This window comes from Babylonia areolata, chromosome 23, assembly GCF_041734735.1.
Source record: "Babylonia areolata isolate BAREFJ2019XMU chromosome 23, ASM4173473v1, whole genome shotgun sequence".
NCBI classification, from domain to species: Eukaryota; Metazoa; Mollusca; class Gastropoda; order Neogastropoda; family Buccinidae; genus Babylonia; species Babylonia areolata.
In genome coordinates, this window is record NC_134898.1 from 20,565,157 (window position 1) to 20,586,011 (window position 20,855).

Below are 20,855 nucleotides of genomic sequence, written 5' to 3' on the forward strand. Positions count from 1 at the left end.
TTGCTCGTTTTTTGTTGGTTTCTTTTTTTTCATTCTAACTTCATCAAAACAGTAAAATAAATATTTTCATATCCAAAACTTGTACTCCTTCAGCATAATTTTGTTTGCTTTTTTTTTTTTTTTTTTTTTTTTTTTAAAGCTCCATTACTGAATAAAATTTCCAGCACAATTGTAAATATTATCCAAAATTGAAAACCCACCAGGAAAAAATCAGCTGAACTGTTCCTTTGGACAGCAGTCACTTACACAGACACAGACATACACACACACACACAGACACACACATATACAGAAAACACACACACACAAAACGTAGAGAGAATGCCTAGAGGCGACAGCCAGCCAGCCAGATTGAGGTCAGATCACACGGAATAGATTTTCAGCTGTTTCAATCAAAAGCTGAATAAAATGCCAGGATCAGTGTATATAATCATATAAATTTATATAAAGAACTGCCTATTCATTAAAAAAAAAAAAGAAGAAAAAAAAGATACATTTGGGTAGCTGCCCACTGAAAGAACAAGACAAGACAAGACAAGACAAGACAGCATCAAAATGCTTGCAGTTCTGGATAGGGGAATGAGTATAAGCAATGACTGGAAAAGTTTGTTGTTGTTTTTTGGCGCCTTATGCTCTAGCCAGAGCGAAAAGGACTAAGTAAAATCAGTAACTTGTTCTTTCACAGGAAAAAAAAAAAGAAGAAGAAAAGAACTGGAATAAGGAAGAAACTTTGGAAGAGGTGTAGTACACATGGACCGCTGTCTGTTGTGTTGCTCATCCTTTTCTCAAAAACAGGGGAAGCTCAGAAAGAGAACGTTTTCTGTTTCTTGTCAGCTGGAACAACAACAAACAACAACAACAACAAAAAGGGTAAGATTTCTGTTTGACACACCATGCATATATATGCAGATTCACGTATGCATACACACATGCATGCTCACAAGCACACACATGTGCACACACACACACACACACACACACACACGTACACACTCAGAGGCACACACACACACACACACAAATTTGTGCACGCACACACACACACACACACACAAAGATGCACGCACGCGCATACGCACATGTCCCCTAAAACAATTCTAATCCCTAGATCACAATATCATATCAGTATATTCTCCCCTCTTCAACAACAGTTCCCCAATGAATCTGCCAAATTTGAAGATCTTGGAAAGACAGATTTAACGTACAGTACTTTTTATGCTCCCTTCAAATTGTGGAGCTGCCAAAAGGAGGAGTTTGTATTATACTCCATGTTTGGTGATACATATACTTACCATGTCAAACTGATGCAAACTAGGCCTATCTGTTTGCTCTGCTTGGCCAAATTTCGCGCGGCTAACAGTGAAAAGACGCCCCTCTTTGCCCGGTCCACTCTTAGCCAAAGCTGCCAAACCGGAGGTTCACCCACTGTCAGCAGCTGAGATGAATAAAGTTTTAACTCACTGAGCCCTGCACCCAAGCAATGCTCTGGCATCAAAATTCCTCTCATTTAAACGGTTTTCACATTCCTCCACACTCATGAGGAGTGATGGCCTAGAGGTAACGCGTCCGCCTAGGAAGCGAGAGAATCTTAGCACGCTGGTTTGAATCACGGCTCAGCCGCCAATATTTTCTCCCCCTCCACTAGACCTTGAGTGGTGGATTGGACACTAGTCATTCGGATGAGACAATAAACCGATGTCCCGTGTGCAGCACGTACTTTGCGCACCTAAAAGAACCCACAGCAACAAAAGGGTTGTTCCTGGCAAAATTCTGTAGAAAAATCCACTTCAATAGGAAAACCAATAAAACTGCATGCAGGAAAAAATACACAACAAATGGGTGGCAGTCTCAGTGTAGCGACACGCTCTCCCTGGGGAGAGCCCGAGAAATCTGTTGTGATAAAAAGAAATACAAAATACAAAACAAAAAATACCAAATAAACTGTAAGGAAAGGGAACTGACCTCTACAGTATTTCCGGATGTGTCCACACGTAATTTGGAGGAAATCAATATATTTTCAGCACTGTTTTGCATCAGTATGGCACAGAAGCCTGCCAATGCTGTAAACCCCTCAGGGTTGAACAGGTTAAAGCCAAAACTAAATGATTAAAAGCCAAAAAGAGGAAGCTAGTCAGGGATACAGAGGTGAGGTAACCTACTTCCGGGAGGTTATCAGCTGTAGCTACTTTCATTTTCTCCTCATAGGCAGATAGTAGTTTGCACACGACAGGTATCGGACTCCCTGCCGGAGTCTGCACCAGTGGGTCACGGTAACAAAACACGGATTATGGTGCAAAACACTACCTACCGCTAGCGTCTGGCTTCCAGTTGGGGTTGAAGTGTTTCTTGAGCGGCTGCCAGCACTCGTAGTACTTGGGGTCCACTTTGGTGTTGTTGCCCCAGTCCTGTCACTGCCATGCTCAACGAGGACTCGAACATGAAGGCCTGCCATCACAGCTACCTTCATGTAGTTGTTGTTGTTAGTGTGTGTGTGTTTGTTTCGTTCTTTTGCTTAACGTCTGCCCACACTGTGATTTTAGACCCAAATCCATCACCTTCCCCATCCCCACCCATGCCTTTAGTCATCACTACTTTCCCTGTTCCTCTCTCCTAAATTAGCATTAATAAAAAGAATATGAAAGAAATAAATGGTCAACCAGTAGAATTACAACAAAGAGCCAATGGGGCTCCAAATCAAATTTTGAACTGTTTCAAACACGTGTTGATTATCATATAAAAAGTGTGTGTGTGTGTTTTCTTCAGTGTGTGTGTGTGTTTTCTTCAGTGTGTGTGTGTGTGTGTGTGTGTGTGTGTGTGTGTGTGTGTGTGTGTGTGTGCATGTGTGTGTGTGTGCATGCATGTGTGTGTGTGTGTGTGTGTGTGTGTGTGTGCATGTGTGTGTGTGTGTCTGTGTGTGTGTGTGTGTGTGTGTGTGTGTGTGCACATGTGTATGTGTGCCTGTGCTTGTATGCGTTTGAGTGTGTGTGTGTTTGTGTGTGTGTGTGAGTGTGTGTGCACATGCATGCGTGTGAACACACAAGTCTGTGTCTCAGCATGAGAATTTAGGAATGCATGTGAGAGAGAGAGTGACATAAGCATGGCATCTTTCAGTTTCAATCTTGCAATGTTCATATAAATGATATGAATCAAGCATATACATGAATAAGCATCACTGACAACATGGCAAAACATTACAAAACAATATCATGGTAAACCACTGATTAAAAAAACAACTGTGTGAAGATCTTGTTCACCACTTTCACAATTTTTCAACAGAATGCCTCCCGCCATTCCAGTTGTAAAGGACATCACAAATGCACATGTGTAAATACTAAATATACATACAATACACAACACCACACAAACATAATTATACAAACATCCCACACACGTATCATACACATCCAACCACACACACACACACACACACACACACACACACGCACACACACACACTCACAAACACACACACATGCATACACACAAATACCCCCCCCCCCTTCCTTCCCTGCCAGCTGACCCAACCTTCTCACACACACACACATAACACATATATACCATAGTGCCAACAGCGATCTTCTCCGGCTTCAGTTCGGCAGTGGTGGCTTTCTCGAAGCAACCGGCGTCCGGGCCGTGAGGGGTCATCATGCTGTGGAGACTGGCCCCCCCTGGCTTGAACCCCTCCTCCTGACCATCATCATCATTCTTCACATTGTATTGTATTGCACTGTATTGCATTGCATTGTACTGTACTGCACTGTATTGCATTGCATTGTACTGTACTGCATTGCATTGTACTGTGTTGTACTGCATTGCATTGTACTGCGTTGCACTGTACTGCATTGCATTGCATTGTACTGTGCTGTATTGCATTGCATTGTACTGTATTGTATTGCATTGTACTGTATTGTATTGCATTACATTGTACTGTACTGTATTGCATTGCATTGTACTGTACTACACTGCATTGCACTGCAATGTATTGCATTGCATTGCATTATATTGTACTGTACTATACTATACTGTAGTGTACTGTATTGTATTGTATTGTATTGTATTGCATTGTATTGTATTGCATTACATTGTATTATATTACATTGTATTGTATATATATATAACACTCAGCTTATATCACAGACTGACATGAGTTTACAGCTGGGCCAACAGCAAAGTGAGAGCTGTATTATCAACGGTTTCTCTATTGCAATGGGAATTCATTTACAGCTTAGTCTTTTGTGAAGGAACATGACTTTCAAAAACTGAGAGGCAGGATTGCGCTGGGTCTTAGTGCTGCAGCCTTGGGGGCTAGTTGGCATGGCCTTTGGGGATCATCCCAACACTGACTGTTCTAAAGCCCTCTTGGCTGAGAGAGCTGGGATGTAACTCAGGCAAGACACTCTCCACTATAATCAAATTCCAGCCCAGAGAGTTGGGACAGCAGTTACCTCCTCTGCTGTTCTGATGATCATGGTTGCACAACAACTATCATACATACATTGTATTGTATTGCATTGCATTGCATTGCATTGCATTGCATTGTATTGCACTGCTCTTTTTTTTCACAACAGATTTCTCAGTGTGAAATTAAGGCTGCTTTCCCCAAGGAAAGCGTATCGCTACACTGAGAGTGCCACCCTTTTTTCATGCGTTTTATTTTTTCTGCTTGCAATTTTATTTTGTTTTCCTATCAAAGTGGATTTTCGACATGATTTTGCCAGGGACAACCTTTCTTTGGTTGTCATGGATTCGTTTTTGTTTTTGTTTTTACTTACACTAAGTGCTTACTGCACACATGCCCTTGGTTTATCATCTCATCCGAAGGATTAGCGTCCAGACTACCACCACTCAAGGTCTAATGGAGGGGGAGAAAATACTGGCGACACTGGGATTCGAACCAGTGCACTCAGATTATCTTGCTTCCTAGGCGGAAGTGTCACCACTAGACCACCACTCCACTCCAGATAACGTAAGATGTGACTTTATTGTCTGTAACCTCATAGAAATTTGTCTTTTCACTTGAGTACATTTAGCAATGAACATGTAATGCTCAGTCACTGTAGAACAAGACCATTCCTTAGAATAAGCATCACAATAACGTATCTAGTAATACCAAACATGACAAGTAAGAAAAGTATGTCTTTGAATGAATGTTTGAATGAACAATATGGATACAGCGCCTATCTTCAGTCAGAAACCAAGTTCTAAGTGCTTCACAAACACGGAGTCATTAGCACAACAGGCTGCCTACCTGAGTACAGCTGACTGACGGCTGACATTAAGTGCTCATCATTCATTTCCTGTGTCATTCAGTCAGGTTTAAGTCACACATGCATGCACACTCAAACACGTAACATTTTACGTGTATGACCGTTTTCTTTATTTACCCTGCCATATAAGCAGCCATACTCTGTTTTCTGGGGTGTGCATGCTGGGTATGTTCTTGTTTCCATAACCAACCAAACACTGACATGGATTACAGGATCTTGAACATATATTTGATATTCTGCATGCATATACACACAAACGGGGTTCTGGCACTAGCCTGAAACATGACAAAAGCGAATATTCTCAAATATTCATTTCCTCCAACACAAACTCGTGCTCTCACATGTACATGATTACACATCAAATTACCCCACCTAAGAAAGCAAATTAAAAAAAATATATATTAGTATATTTTGTGACACTAGCAGGCTTTGAAACTTTTTTTTTATAGGAATACTATGCACCATCAGAATGTTTCATGTAACAGTTGTTTACCTTTGCCTCATAGTTTCCATAAATCAGCCCCATGAATTCACTCATGCAGTTCCCTGCGAAACAAAACCAAATCATATACATAAATCCATATCACAGAAAAACTAAACTGTACAACTCTAACTCAAAATCAGAGAATTAGTTACAAATAAATAAACATCACGTCAAAAGGAAACTGTGAGACTATAAATCAAACTCAATGTTTCATACCTGCACATCATACCTGTTTTTTCACACACACCCATCATACCCTAAGCCCAATCCCCAACACACACACATGCAGGTACACACACACACACACACACACACACACACACACATACATTCACACACACACAAAAGCAAACACACACACATGCGCGCGCGCGCACACACACACACACACACACACACAAACAAACACACGCACGTACACGCCGACACACATACACACACAAGTAAACAAACACATATACACAGACAAAGACACATACACAAGCAAACACACACAGACACGTGTGCACACACACGCTAACACACACACGCACGCGCGTATACACACACACAAACACATATCTTCTCTTCCCCAGGCACACAGCAGAAGCCTGACTCACGGTGATAATACGGGGGTCGGAATGTCTGTTCCTGCACGGACCAGCGCGGGGGGAAAATCACGAAGTCCGCAATGGCCGTCCCCGGCTGATTGGACTGACAGGTCAGCACAGTGAAGATAGATGGATCCTGAACAGAAAACACACACCATAATCCTATCTAACCCTTTGAGCCCTGAGTTCCTGAGCAATTTTAACCCTTCTGCCTGAGCTCCTGAGCCAAAATTTGCAAATAATTGGTATTAAACCCTTTGAGCCCTGACCACCGCTTTACCGGTGGCAGAGAAAAATGACATAATGCCCAGCCACCAGTTGAGCGGTGCGTAAACACTTGAAGCGTGCAGAGTCTCAACCTGGCCCGTCAGGGCAGAAATCAGGGACAAAACGTGTGAGAAAACAACTGTACACAACACAGCAAGTAATTGATATGATTAATGATTTATCAGAAGTAGAGTATGACAATGATTACTCTGATAGTGAGGTGGAATTCGAATTGGATGATTTTGCTACAGATAGTGATGTTGAAAATGAATCCGAGCATGCAGAATCAGTTGATCAAAGGAGGCGTGTCAGGTTGAGACTCTGCACGCTTCAGGGTAGAAATCGATCTTTTTTTATCCAAAGCACATGCACAAAACACGGTGAGGGGATGTTGGTACTCTGTTCACTGGCGTCGGAATATTACGGTTTTTCTGATTGGCTCTCCAATATAAGTCAACCAATAGCAAAACACGACTGAAGTGTTTACGCACCGCTCAACCGGTGGCCAGGCATTATGCCACCCCTCCCCACCACCGGTAAAGCGGTGGTCAGGGCTCAAAGGGTTAAGGAAAAAAGCGCCTCCCTCCCTCCCCCAAAAAAGAAAGAAAAAACAACAAAAAAAACCCCAAACAAACAGGAAAAGAAATTATATGAAACAGCGAATACATACTTCCAACACTTTTGGTGAGACAAATATAAGGGAATCAAACTGTCAAGCCATAACTAAGAACACCACAATTCTGTTGTGAAAAACAAAAACAAAACAAAAAAAAACAGGAAAAGAAGTCAGACAAAGAAAAAAAAAATCATATTTTGAAACAGCAAATACGTACCAGCTGCCCAAAGGGACATAACTTCAAGCTATATACATAGAAAGAAAAAAAAAGTTCAAGAAAAGAAGTGAGACAAAGAGAAATATAAATCACTTTTTTTTTTAAAGAGCAAATAACTACCTGTTACTCTCATAAGACAAAGGGACACAACTTTAAGCCATCACTGTTTAGTGCGTCCCAACAGCTGGCACACAGGTGAATAAAGGTCATTTCGTCCAGCCAACCACACACGGCCATATCCGGACTGCTGCTCAGGTTAACCACATTAAAAACAAAGCTGTGTCACATCAGAGAAAAAAAAATCTGAATTAAAAAACTACAGTTCATAATATCTTCTTCTTCTTCGTTCGTGGGCTGTAACTCCCACATTCACTCGTATGTACACAAATGGGCTTTTACATGTATGACCGTTTTTACCCCGCCATATATGCAGCCATACTTAGTTTTTGGGGGTCATAATATATTAACCATCAAGCTCCTTAACTCACTCGCTGCCATTGTCCACATATGCGGATGTCATCAGACAAAGCATTGGATGCCAATGTCCGCATATGCGGATTTGGATTTTGAAAAGTCGCGCTGTTGGAGTGACGTGTTGGATACGAAACTCAAAAGCAGAACTGATTCTTAAGTTATCTCCAGCCAAATTTTCATTCACACGCACTGCGTGTGTGTAGTGACTCGCTCGTTAGCAGTCGACAACAAAGCATACCCTCGGTCAGCTCTACAAGTTGTTTGACAAGATGGCGTCGCGTCAAAGCGTTCGACACGGTAGGAGAGGTCAAACGCAACACAGCATTGCAGATGCTTTGGAAATGATCCAAACTGAAGGCTCCGATGTTGAAGGAGGTAATGTTGATTCGTCGGACAGTGATTTTGAACCATATCCCGATGAACTAGAAATAGATTCAGCCGCTGAAGAGGGTGTTTACAGTGGAGAGGAAAGCAAGTCCTGACCATGTGCCAGCTGACCGACACTGACAACAAAATCACTGAGGAAACCGATGATTTTGCTGGTGTTTTTACCAGTGATTGGACTGAAAATGGTGAGTGTGTATGTATTATATATGTGTGTGTGTGTGTGTGTGTGTGTGTGTGTGTGTGTGTGTGTGTGTGTGAAAGAAAACAATGTCACATGCTCAGGTGTACAACTCTGTGTGTGTGTGTGTGTGTATGTGTGTATGTGTGTGTGTGACTGCATGTGTATGTTTACTTATTTTCTGTTTTACAATAACATGGAGTTTATTTGTAGAACAAGGTGCTATAGAAATGATAGTAATAGTACTAATACTGATGATACTGTCATTATTGTTTGTAATACTGTAAAAAAAAAAATCTAAGGTGGTTTTCTTTGACTACATGTAAAAAACTTACCACATTATGCTTCCATTCACATAAATATTTAGAATAAACAAGCAAACAAATAATTTAAACAACAATAAGAAGAAAGAGTCAGACCTGCATGGTCATTTGTGTGTGTGTATGGTTGCAGGTCATGTTGCTGTGCTGAAGTGGCAGGACAAAAAGCCAGTTCATGTGCTGACAACAGTCATGCTGCCAACTACCATGGTCAGTGTGACAACATGACACTGTCCTGAAAGACAGAAGCCAGCTGCAGTACGAGACTACATCACCAACATGGCTGGAGTGGGTATGAGTGACCAGCTACCGCAAGTGCAAGGTCTGTGAAGACCTGTTCAAGTGCCACAACACACCAAGACACCAAACTGCCAACTGGTGTCCAAAATGTGGAGTTCCACTGAGTGTGAAGCTGTGCCCAGGACTCAACATCACCTGCCATGAGCTTTTTCACTCCAGACAAGACTACTGTCAGTGATAACACATCAGGTTTTTGTGTACAGTGAACAAGCAGAGACAATTTTTTTGTGTGTGTGTGCGTGAATTTCAACTTTCTCCACCATCTGTTCATACTTCATTGCATGTACTAGGTCTTCAGTTCCTCAAATAGTGTTAGGATGTGATGTGGAACATTTGTAAGCTGTTCAAGGACAATTTTTGTTGTTGTTGTTGTTTGTTTGTTTTTTGTTCAAGGACACTTGGTATACCTTTCTGATGGGTGCAAAAATGCTACAAAATACACAAAAAAATGGACACCATGATCAACAACAAGATGGTGAGTAAATAATTTAATTTTTGGCATAAATAGAGAACAACATTCACTGAATACATATACTAAATTTCAATTGTCTGGGTGTTTGTTTGTTTTTTTGAGAATTTTTTTCCCATCCTATACAAACCCTGGGTTTTCTGGGATTCGCAAGGGCAAAACCTCTTGGCATGGAGTGAGTCAAAAGGCAAACAAGACCAGGCTGTGCAGTGGACGTCACCTCTCCTGCTTGAATTTTCATCCCCAGATAATGAAAATCATTATCAAGGATCCAAAATACTTCAAAGAAACTCAAAAGGAAATTTTCTATCTAAAATTACGTTTAAATAACATACTAAAAACTTAGCCGTATGAAGAGCACAGGAACAGGAGTCATGATGGCTGCCGTCAAAAGAGGGCGCTAGCCAGCGGGACAAAGGGGAGGTTACCTACTTCCGGGAGGTTATCGGCCGTAGTTTCGTTTTCTCCGCATAGGCGGATAGTAGTTTGCACAGGACAGGAATGTCAGACCCCTGCCGGAGTCTGCACTAGTTGGGTCACGGTTAAGTATGTGTAATTAAAAATACATTCAAAAAGCCATATAAACAAATAACACTGTGGAGTGGACAGCTAGTGCCCATTCCCAGAGTTTACAGTATCACTTCATAATCCCCAGAGCAAAACAGCATACAGTACATCACAGACTGCGGAAAAGACAGAGAGAAGTGTTGAAGCTTGCTGGGAAAATGAACAGAGAATGGACCTGGAAGGCAGTAAAAATGCAGACACAAAGTGAAAGAAGAAGAAGAAAAAAAAAGGCAGAAATAAAGAGAGCAATCAGTAACAGGAAATTTCAAGTACAGCATTTCCAGAAAACATGGATGCTTTTTTATACTGAAAGACCCAGGTATCTCAACTGGGGGATCTTCAAACTGTGTCACAGACACTATTATTAGTAGTAGTAGTATTCTTATTTGTTTATCTACTTTTTTTTTTTAAATTTATTTCATTCTTTTTTTTTCTTCTTTTTTTTATACTACTTTTTTTTCTTGATTTTTTTTTTCTCTCAAGGCCTGGCTAAGTGCATTGGGTTATGCTGCTGGTCAGGCATCTGCTTGACAGATGTGGTGTAGCGTATATGGATTTGTCCAAACGCAGTGACGCCTCCTTGAGCTACTGATGCCGATACTGATACAGTGTTTATGTGCATGCCAGCTGTGCCACTCACCGCATGATCAAAGGCCACACAGTTGATGACCATAAACTTGGTGAGGTCGTACTTGTAGGGAGCGTAGTTGCCATGCCATGCCACCACGTCAAACGGGCTGTGGTCCTGAAGCATACAAATATATAAGATAAGAAAAGAATAATGTCATTGTGTGCCAGCGCCTGAACCCCCTTCATGTGTATACGCATGCAGTAGATCAAATGCGCACATTAAAGATCCTGTAATCCATGTCAGTGTTCGGCGGGTTATGGAAACAAGAACATACTCAGCATGCACACCCCCGAAAACAGAGTATGGCTGCCTACATGGTGGGGTAATAAACAAAAACGGTCATACACGTAAAATGTTACATGTCTGAGTGTGTATGTGTACGTGCCTGAAATATGATTGAACGACACAGGAAACAAATGATGAGCACCCAGTAGCAGCCATCAGTCGGCTCTACCCAGGTAAGCAGCCTGTTGAGTTAATGACCCCGTGTTTCTAAAGCGCTCAGAGCTTGGTCTCCGACCAAGGATAGGCGGTATATAAGTATCCATATCAATCAATCAATCAATTATCTCATTAAGAGAAATCACACCAGGTGCAGCAAAACAAAACCTGACAATCAGCCAACACACGCACACAAACACACACAAGAAAACAACATTAAACATGACCTGATTAAACAGGGGCAATGAGAATGTAAGTTTTTTGTGTTTGTTTTTTTTTTTTTTTATATCAAAGCATTTTACATATTCACTTTCAAACATTGTAATCAATAATATAACAGTGAAACTGAAAACAACAACAACAAAGAATCCCTAAAACCTGAAGCAATTTTATGATATGTGAACTAACTATATCACACAAATGCATGATACGCACCAAATCTGTGTGACTGTAAATATTGCTCAGACGAAAAACAAAACAAAACATTATTACATCAAAGAATGGAAGAGTGGGATAAATCAAAATCTGTGAGTGGGTTTGTTTGGGTTTATTTTTGTTTTTTGTTGACTCACTTGTGTAAACAAAGTGAGTCTATGTTTTAACCCGGTGTTCGGTTGTCTGTGTGTGTGTGTGTGTGTTTGTCTGTGTGTCCATGGTAAACTTTAACATTGACATTTTCTCTGCAAATACTTTGTCAGTTGACACCAAATTAGGCATAAAAATAGGAAAAATTCAGTTCTTTCCAGTCATCTGGTTTAAAACAATATTGCACCTCTGGGATGGGCACAAAAAAATAAATAATGAAGCCTAATTATATGCAAACTGCATTTACTGTTATATTTATATTTTTTGTATTCTCTAAACTTGGCACTTTGATCTGATATTCTGACACAACAACAAGAGCAGTCATTACTATCATTTTTTTGTTCAAACAGGAACCTCTTTTGCTAAGCATGGAAGTTTTATTTATTTTGCAAACGTTTTGGTGCAGATAGTAAAAATGGAAAACTAATCTGTAATTAATGCTAGGGGACTTAATTTGCTTTAAACTGATCTTTCTCTTCTTAAACATTACATTTTGAAATTTTACTCAATACATAAAAAGCTTGGATTTTTTTTTTAAGTGCATCACAAGTGAGTCTTGAAGGCCTTGTTTTTGCTTCCCCCCCCCCCCTTTTTTTTCTATTTTTGCTCCTGCCCCATCTCCCATGCTGTGGCATTAGCCTCACACCATTCATCCTTAGCTCATTGTCTATTGTTTTTTGTTGTTGTTTTTTTAATGTTCGTTATATATATCGGTTGTCAAAAAAAACAGTGAACCGCTTTTTGACAAGTATTTTCTCAGTGATAGAAAAACCGAATTCATTGAAAATTTTTTTTGGTTGGGGGACACCCGATACAGGTCATGAAGCACCATTCTCTCTCTTTTTTGGGGGTGGTGGTGGTGGGGTGGGGGGGGGGGGGGCTTGTTTGTTTGATGCTTCTACATGTCTTCTTCTTTGGTGATTTTTCCCCCCCAATTCTTCTTCTTCTTCTTCTTCTTCTGCGTTCGTGGGCTGCAACTCCCATGTTCACTCGCATGTGCATGAGTGGGCTTTTACGTGCATGACCGTTTTTACCCCACCATGTAGACAGCCATACTCTGGTTTCGGGGGTGTGCATGCTGGGTATATTCTTGTTTCCATAACCCACCGAACCCTGACATGGATTACAGGATCTTTAACGTGCGTATTTGATCTTCTGCATGCGTTTACACACGAAGGGGGTTCAGGCACTAGCAGGTCTGCACATATGTTGACCTGGGAGCTCATAGAAATCTCCACCCTTTACCCACCAGGCGCCGTCACCGGGATTCGAACCCGGGACCCTCAGATTGAAAGTCCAACGCTTTAACCACTCGGCTATTGCACCTGTCTAATTCTTCTTCTGCATTCAAGGGCCGCAACTCCCATTACATGTATGACCGTTTTTAACCTTGCCATGTAGGCAGCCATCCTCTGCTCTCCAGAGTGTGTGTGCGTGTGTGTGTTGTGTGTGTTGGAGCTCATGTACGTTTATATGTATTTGACAGTGGTTTCATATCTGTGAAACTGCGTGTTTGGTGCATATCTGTTATGCATGTGTGGGTGTATGTGTGAATGTGTGTCTTCATGTTTTACATTTATTTGCTTATTTATCATCATTGTTGTCTTATTTATTTATTTATTTATTATTATTATTATTATTTTCATTACAACTACCTTTTTTTTTAATATCATAATTATTATTTATTTATTTATTTATTTATTTATGTAAGCTTATCTATATATATATAAAAAAAATTATACTTTTTTTTTTTTTTTTTTTCTCAAGGCCTGACTAAGCGCGTTGGGTTACACTGCTGGTCAGGCATCTGCTTGGCAGATGTGGTGTAGCGTATATGGATTTGTCCGAGCACAGTGACGCCTCCTTGAGCTATTGAAACTGAAACTGAAACTCTCCAGAGTGTGTGCGTGTTGGGGATGTTCAGGTTTCCACAACAGTTTCCATTTGTCCATGCAGTGGGAGATTCACCTGCTTGGCTGAAAACATGTGGCCGTGGTACTTGCTGATGACGGTGTAACCTGGAGCGTCCCTGTCTTCGTACCAGGCTGTGGGCGTCAGGAAATCCCTGGGGTTGGCCAGTCCGTTTGCACCTGAAAGGCGACGGTTCTGTTCAGATTGTTTTCAAGAGGAGGGGGTTGGAGGGGTTTCCGGGGGGGGCGGCGCGGGGGGGTTGGTGGGGTTGGGGGGAGGGGGGGTATCGTTTTTGTTGTTGTTGTTGCTTTTGTTTCTGTTGTTTTTTGTTTATATATATATATATATATATATATATATATATTACCATACCCCTCCATATCTGCTCCACACCATAATTCTATGGGTATAGTTTGGAAAAAAATAGGGGCATAAGTAAATTAAATTTGTTTGATTCTTTTTTCTTTTTTTTCTTTTTTTTTCTTTCTTTATTTTTTTTACTACACGTTCTTATATTTACCTATCTGTTTCTGTTTAGTTATTTAATTTGTTTGTTTGTTTCTGTGGTGTGTGTGCTTACTTGTTTACTGCTTTGTTTGGTGTTGTTTTTTTTTCATTTTGATTCAGAGAGAATGACCAGACAGACTGGAAATCAGACATGTACATCCCCAGTGATAATCCCCAATTTCATCAAACGTTTCAGAATTCTTTCAAATACAAAATGGAGCTGCTCAACCTGTCACACCCCATAGTAACAGCATGCCTTTATTTTTCACACACACACCTAAAAAAAAAAAAAGAAAAAAAAAAGAACAAAACAAAAAAAATATTGAACTCTTCTTCTTTTTCTTCTGCGTTCACTCGTATGCACACAAGTGGGCTTTTACGTGTATGACCGTTTTTACCCCGCCATGTAGGCAGCCATACTCCGTTTTCAGGGGTGTGCATGCTGGGTATGTTCTTGTTTCCATAACCCACCGAACGCTGACATGGATTACAGGATCTTTAACATGCATATTTGATCTTCTGTTTGCATATACACACGAAGGGGGTTCAGGCACTAGCAGGTCTGCACATATGTTGACCTGGGAGATCGTAAAAATCTCCACCCTTTACCCACCAGGCGCCATCACCGTGATTCGAACCCAGGACCCTCAGATTGACAGTCCAACGCTTTAACCACTTGGCTATTGCGCCCGTCTAAATATTGAACCAAAACTGAATCACCCCATGTCACACAAATCAAACACCTACCAATAGGACCCAGACTGGGCAGCTCAAAGTGGCCGCTGAAGACTTCCAACACATAGCCACGGGAGGGTCCTTCCACGTGAATGTTGAACCGGATGCCACGCTGCGCAGTCAAGACACAGGTGAAATTAACTCATTCAACCCTGCGCCCGAGCACTGCCAGGACGTAGAAATTAATTTGTTTCAATAAAATGGTTTCCACATTCCTACATATGCATAATCCACAAGCAAAGAGAACAAACTTGTTCAGTATTTCTAGCTGTGTCCACACGTGTCAATGTGAAGGGGGGGGGGGGGGGCAATGGTCAATTTCAAGTATATTTACAGCATTTTTCCGCATCAAAATGGCGGGGAAGACGCCTTCTGAGGCTGTAAACTCCACAGGGTTGAATGGGTTAAATGACTGAATGAAGTTAAGTGTGGATGATAATTTAAGCATAAAATTTCATACAATGGTAGATGGGCGCAATAGCCGAATGGTTAAAGCGTTGGACTTTCAATCTGAGGGTCCTGGGTTCGAACCTCGGTTACGGCACCTGGTGGGTAAAGGGTGGAGATTTTTACGATCTCCCAGGTCAACATATGTGCAGACCTGCTAGTGCCTGAACCCCCTTCGTGTGTATACGCAAGCAGAAGATCAAATACGCACGTTAAGGATACTGTAATCCATGTCAGCGTTCGGTGGGTTATGGAAACAAGAACACACCCAGCATGCACACCCCCGAAAATGGAGTATGGCTGCCTACATGGCAGGGTAAAAACGGTCATACACGTAAAAACCCACTCGTGCACATACGAGTGAACATGGGAGTTGCAGCCAACGAACGCAGAAGAAGAAGATACAATGGTAAAAAATTAAGATAAAGCAATTGAGTGTTACACACACACACACACACACACACATACACACTCATACACACACACACTCTCTCTCTCACACACACACACACTCATACACCAACACACACACTCACACATACTCTCTCTCACACACACACACACACATATATTAATCACAGCCACAAACCTTTTCGAAAAAGGCGAGCGAACAACTAAAACGACTACAATAACCGTTTCAAAAAAAAAAAAAAAAAAAAGCTAAGAAAAAACGCACTACCTGGATGACACAAATCTCCTTCGGGTCCACCTGCATGCGACCAAACTCTGTGGTGATGAACAGTCCTCCCTGCTGGGGCACTGACAAAACACAGTTACAGTTTCTCAAGGAAGTGACACTGCATTCAGACAAATCCACACACGCTACATGTCATCTGCTCGTCAGATGCCTGACCAGCAGCATTAACCCAACACGCTTTTGTCCGGCCTTGAGTGCATGCATATATATGTTTGTGTACCTATCAGAACGGATTTCTTCTGCAGAATTTTGCCAGAGGACAACACTCTCGTTGCCATGGGTTCTTTCTCAGTGTGCCAAGTGTGTGCTGCACATGAGACTTCCGAATGACTAGAGCCTCAGTTTAACCCGCAGGGAAAGAGGAAGAGAGGACCGGCCTCGCAACAGCTGGAGGCGAGATACCGAGGCAGAGCTGAAGCAGCAAGGGACCAACTGGACTGGAATGGCCAGAACAGCCCAGAACAGAGTGCGATGGCGAGGGGTCATCGATGGCCTACGCTCCACCAGGAGCGATGGGCAAAATGAATGAAATGAATGAGAGCCTCACTTTGATTTTCCAGTCAAACTTTGGAGAAAGGGCACGAATGGGATTCAAACCCATATCCTCACAGACTCTGTATTGGTAGATGAGTGTCTTAACCATTCTGCCACCTTCCTCCTCAAAAACAAAACACAACAAACTTAAAATGACAGTGGAGAACACACAAACTACAGAAAGAAATTTTATTTTTCAAAAATACTGAGATAAGCACCCCCACCCTCCACCCCCCAATCCTCACATCTTTTTTAAGAAACCTAGTTTGTGTGAGGGTATATGAATGCGCTGACTTAGGCAGATGTGAACATGGATGCCTGCATGTAAGACTGTTTGTAAGTATTCATTCATAGGCCTGGTGAAACATATTACATAAAAACATCAAAGTAAAAACATCATTTCAAGAATGAAAGACAAGCAGTATAATACCCACCAATCAAGAAATCACCATCTGACGAATAGAGGCATCTGAAAAAGACAAATTTTTAAAACAAAATTGTTTTGAAAAAACAATTAGTATCCCCTAACGTCCAAACTAATAAAATAAAAAAAAAGAGTTGTTGTTTTTATATTCAACCATCAAGACTGCATAGTAAGAAAATTCAACTAAACTTCTATGTACTCATGTACATATATTTTCTCAAGGCCTGACAGCGCGTTGGGTTACGCTGCTGGTCAGGCATCTGCTTGGCAGATGTGGTGTACCGTATATGGATTTGTCCGAATGCAGTGACGCCTCCTTGAGCTAATGAAACTGAAACTGAAACTGTACTCATGTACCCTGGGGCAAGGTTCAGAAACAGACCTTAAAGTTTTATCCAAAACAAAAAAAATGCAGGAGTAAAGTAAAATGGACCAATGAATCAGGTACAAGATGTTTTCATTCCGCTTCAAAGTTCTCACCAATTCCTATCTTTTTCTTGTCTCTTCCAGATACATGTTCATTTCTTCGCACAACCCCTGCATATTTTGCTGCTGACGAATTAAAACCATCAGCATTCCACGCTCAAGTTTCAAAACAAGTGGTCAATGGCATACAATTGCAGTGTATCTCATTAACTTTCCATTGCAGCAATCTGAACAAAACAAGGAACATAATCAAAAACTAACCCAAAGAGCGTGAGAGCATGAACAAACAGCATGGAGAACAAACTGCACAAACACACACACACACACACACAAAGACAAGCAGGCACACACACACACACACACACACACAAAGAGAGAGAGACACGAACATGCAAAGGCAAGCATGCACAGGCAAACAGGCATACACACACACACACACACACACATACACACACACACACACACACACACACAAACACACACACACACACTCTCTCTCTCTCTCTCTCTCTCTCTCTCAAGACTTTCAACCATTTTTCCAAAAGTACGCACTTGTCTCCCATAGGCACATTGCATGTGTACACATAGATGGCGATGCCATTCCGAGACTTCGGATCACCTGCCCCACACACTGTCGCAAGACTCTGGAACAACAAAATATGCAGTCCATCATTCTAACATTTTCCTACACTAACCCTAGTACATATTAAATCAAGATGCAAACAGCACAAACCGCTGTGTTCCTGTACTTCCACGCTGTGCAGTTTTTGTGGGGTTTTTTTTGTTGTGGTTTTCTACAGTAGATGTGGTTTAGTATATATGGATCAATCTGCACACTCTGACACCTCCTTGAAACTGAAAACTGTGCACAGTACAAACCCAAGAGACAAGATTTATCAGTTCCGATGAACAGACTGTCAATGTTTTAATCCCATCACAATACGGATGCCTAATCATACACCTCCAAAAGCAAGAAAGCACATAGATATAGGTTTTATCTTCTTTTTACAAGCACACACACACACACACACACATACACACACACACACAAGTACTACACATAAATACTACATATACTTAACTCCCTTGACTACCATGTCCATAGAATTCAGGGTCACAGTGACATAACGGATGACATCAAAAGAAGGGAAATAACAATGGAAGGCTGAAAATTCACACATTTTGATCAAGAGTGGTATATCTCCAGACCATTTTCTCAGTGTTTGGCTGACTGTTCTGGATAATGATTTATGACTCAAAACACCACTTTCTGCCGAGTTCTTTTTTTTCTTGGCAGCCAAAGGATTAATCATCATGATCATTCCTATCCATAAATCAGATAGGAAGAGTAACAAAATGCACATAATCAACAAGAACAAGTGCAGAAAATGAGAGCACAAAGGGGTAGAACCTTAAAACACACACAATGTACAACATGTACCAATGCATATACCTGCGACTTACCTGAGCAAAGTCCACCTTTCTCTCGTCTTTCTTTGGAATGTCAAAGGGGCTCCACCTTATCTGTAGAATAAATAAAACTCAACTTTAAAAAACAAAACAAAAAAAAACCCACCATTGCCAACAAATTCTTCCCATTTTATTCACAGACTTAACAAATCCCATCTTATTTACACTTTTAAGATCTTTGCATTAATTGTTTTCACACACACTGTGTATAAATCAAACCTTTTGCAGATAACTCACAAAACGGTGAAATGTAGAAAGGGATGAAATTTCTTTCAATTAACTAAAACTATGTAATAAGGTTGCTTGTTTTTTGTTGTCTTTTTTAACCACCTATTTTCAACAAAGTCATATAACTGTATGCACAAGCTTTTGCATCAGGTATAGACATCCTTGATTTTTCTTTTCCACCATTAAAACTTTGACTCATCTGAGGTCAAAGTTTGGTGGTTGTTTTTTAAGAGAGGTTCGTATATATCTGTTTTGTATTTGTCCATGTAGTTTACTTAGTGACTATTCAGACAGCAGTAAGATGTAATGATTTTAACATAACCTTGTTCAAGTTTTTTTTTCCCTTTTTTTCCCCTCAAAACAAAATTAATACCAAAGACATCACAGCCAATATTAGAAACAATAACAATCACTAGTATAATGTATCACCTATAAAAATTAATCATCAATTAATCAACGTAAACACAAAAAAAACATATATTACTTAACTCACTTTTCTTGCACATTACCTGGTTAGAAACAAATAAATAAGTTATAGATAAATAAATAGATTGATCAATCAATAAAATGAATATATAAATAAACAAATAGATAAATAAATAAAAGGAAATCTTCTTCCTAAAATTACGTTTAAGTAATATACTTACCGTGACCCACTAGTGCAGACTCTGGCAGGGGTCTGACATTCCTGTCCTGTGCAACTACTATCCGCCTATGCTTATTCCTGTCCTGTGCAAACTGCTACCCGCCTATGCGGAGAAAACGAAAGTAGCCACGGCCGATAACCTCCCGAACTAGGTTACCTCCCCTGTGCATCCCTGACTAGCGCCCTCTTTTTACACAAATAGATAAATAAAGAAATTGAAAAATAAAAAAATTATTAATAAGAGACCTGTCATTCAACTCTCTCATCTTACGCATCACCTGGTTGGGGTTGGGCTTGACACTGTCCCAGTCATGCGTCACCAGGCCTCTGGGCTCAGCCTGGAAAGGCTTGTGCAGCACAGAGGGGCGGATACGGTACAGCCAGCTGCACACACACACACACACACACACACACACACACGTGTCACCATGAGTCAAACGTGTACATGAATACATGCACTGAAATGTGTGCTATGTGTGATAGCCAGTCAGGCCTGCCTACTCATCCGTCGGTCCGACATGAGACTCCATCATCATCATCTATGACCATCAGAACTGCAAGAGGCAGCAACTACTATCCTAACTATCTGGGATAGAATTTGATTGTAGTGGAGTGTTTTCTTGCCCGAATACCTGCAAACACACAGACATACACACAAAAACACACACTCACACATGGTATGCTACAAACACACATGCAGCATGCACATATATCGACATAAGCACATGCGAGGCACACACAGGTACGCTCATGTACATGGATAAAAACATGTACACACACACACACACGTGCACACACACACATGCACACCAATCTGGGAATGCAGAAACAAAGCTGGTCGTAGATAGGGTGATTGTGCATAGAGGTCAAGGGCAGTCATAAAAGACAGGAAAGGGCATGTTTATTTATACATTTGTAACAGCAAGTGTTGATTTTGTACCCTGTTCTGCGTGAAACAGGGAGCTGATCAAAAAGACCACTAGAGATGGGATGATGTGCTCAAATCTTGTTTTTCTGAGTTTTGCATATGCTTGCAA

General features: G+C 41.0%; 1 protein-coding gene across 1 annotated transcript in view; it reads right to left on the reverse strand.

Annotated features, from left to right (window-relative positions):
* Positions 1-98: 98 nt before the first annotated feature.
* The window catches only part of LOC143297896 (homogentisate 1,2-dioxygenase-like), a 26,814-nt gene continuing 6,057 nt past the window's right edge, over positions 99-20,855 (reverse strand). Inside the window, exons 4-16 of the mRNA XM_076610431.1 lie at positions 20,097-20,202; positions 18,939-18,998; positions 18,027-18,118; positions 17,059-17,093; positions 16,073-16,152; positions 14,959-15,058; positions 13,762-13,883; positions 10,777-10,881; positions 6,351-6,477; positions 5,761-5,813; positions 3,559-3,687; positions 2,309-2,445; positions 99-834 (exon numbers count right to left, since the gene is read on the reverse strand). Coding sequence (XP_076466546.1) covers positions 2,311-2,445; positions 3,559-3,687; positions 5,761-5,813; positions 6,351-6,477; positions 10,777-10,881; positions 13,762-13,883; positions 14,959-15,058; positions 16,073-16,152; positions 17,059-17,093; positions 18,027-18,118; positions 18,939-18,998; positions 20,097-20,202 — 1,144 coding nt within the window. The 3' untranslated portion in view covers positions 99-834; positions 2,309-2,310. The remainder of the gene's footprint in view (positions 835-2,308; positions 2,446-3,558; positions 3,688-5,760; positions 5,814-6,350; positions 6,478-10,776; positions 10,882-13,761; positions 13,884-14,958; positions 15,059-16,072; positions 16,153-17,058; positions 17,094-18,026; positions 18,119-18,938; positions 18,999-20,096; positions 20,203-20,855) is intronic.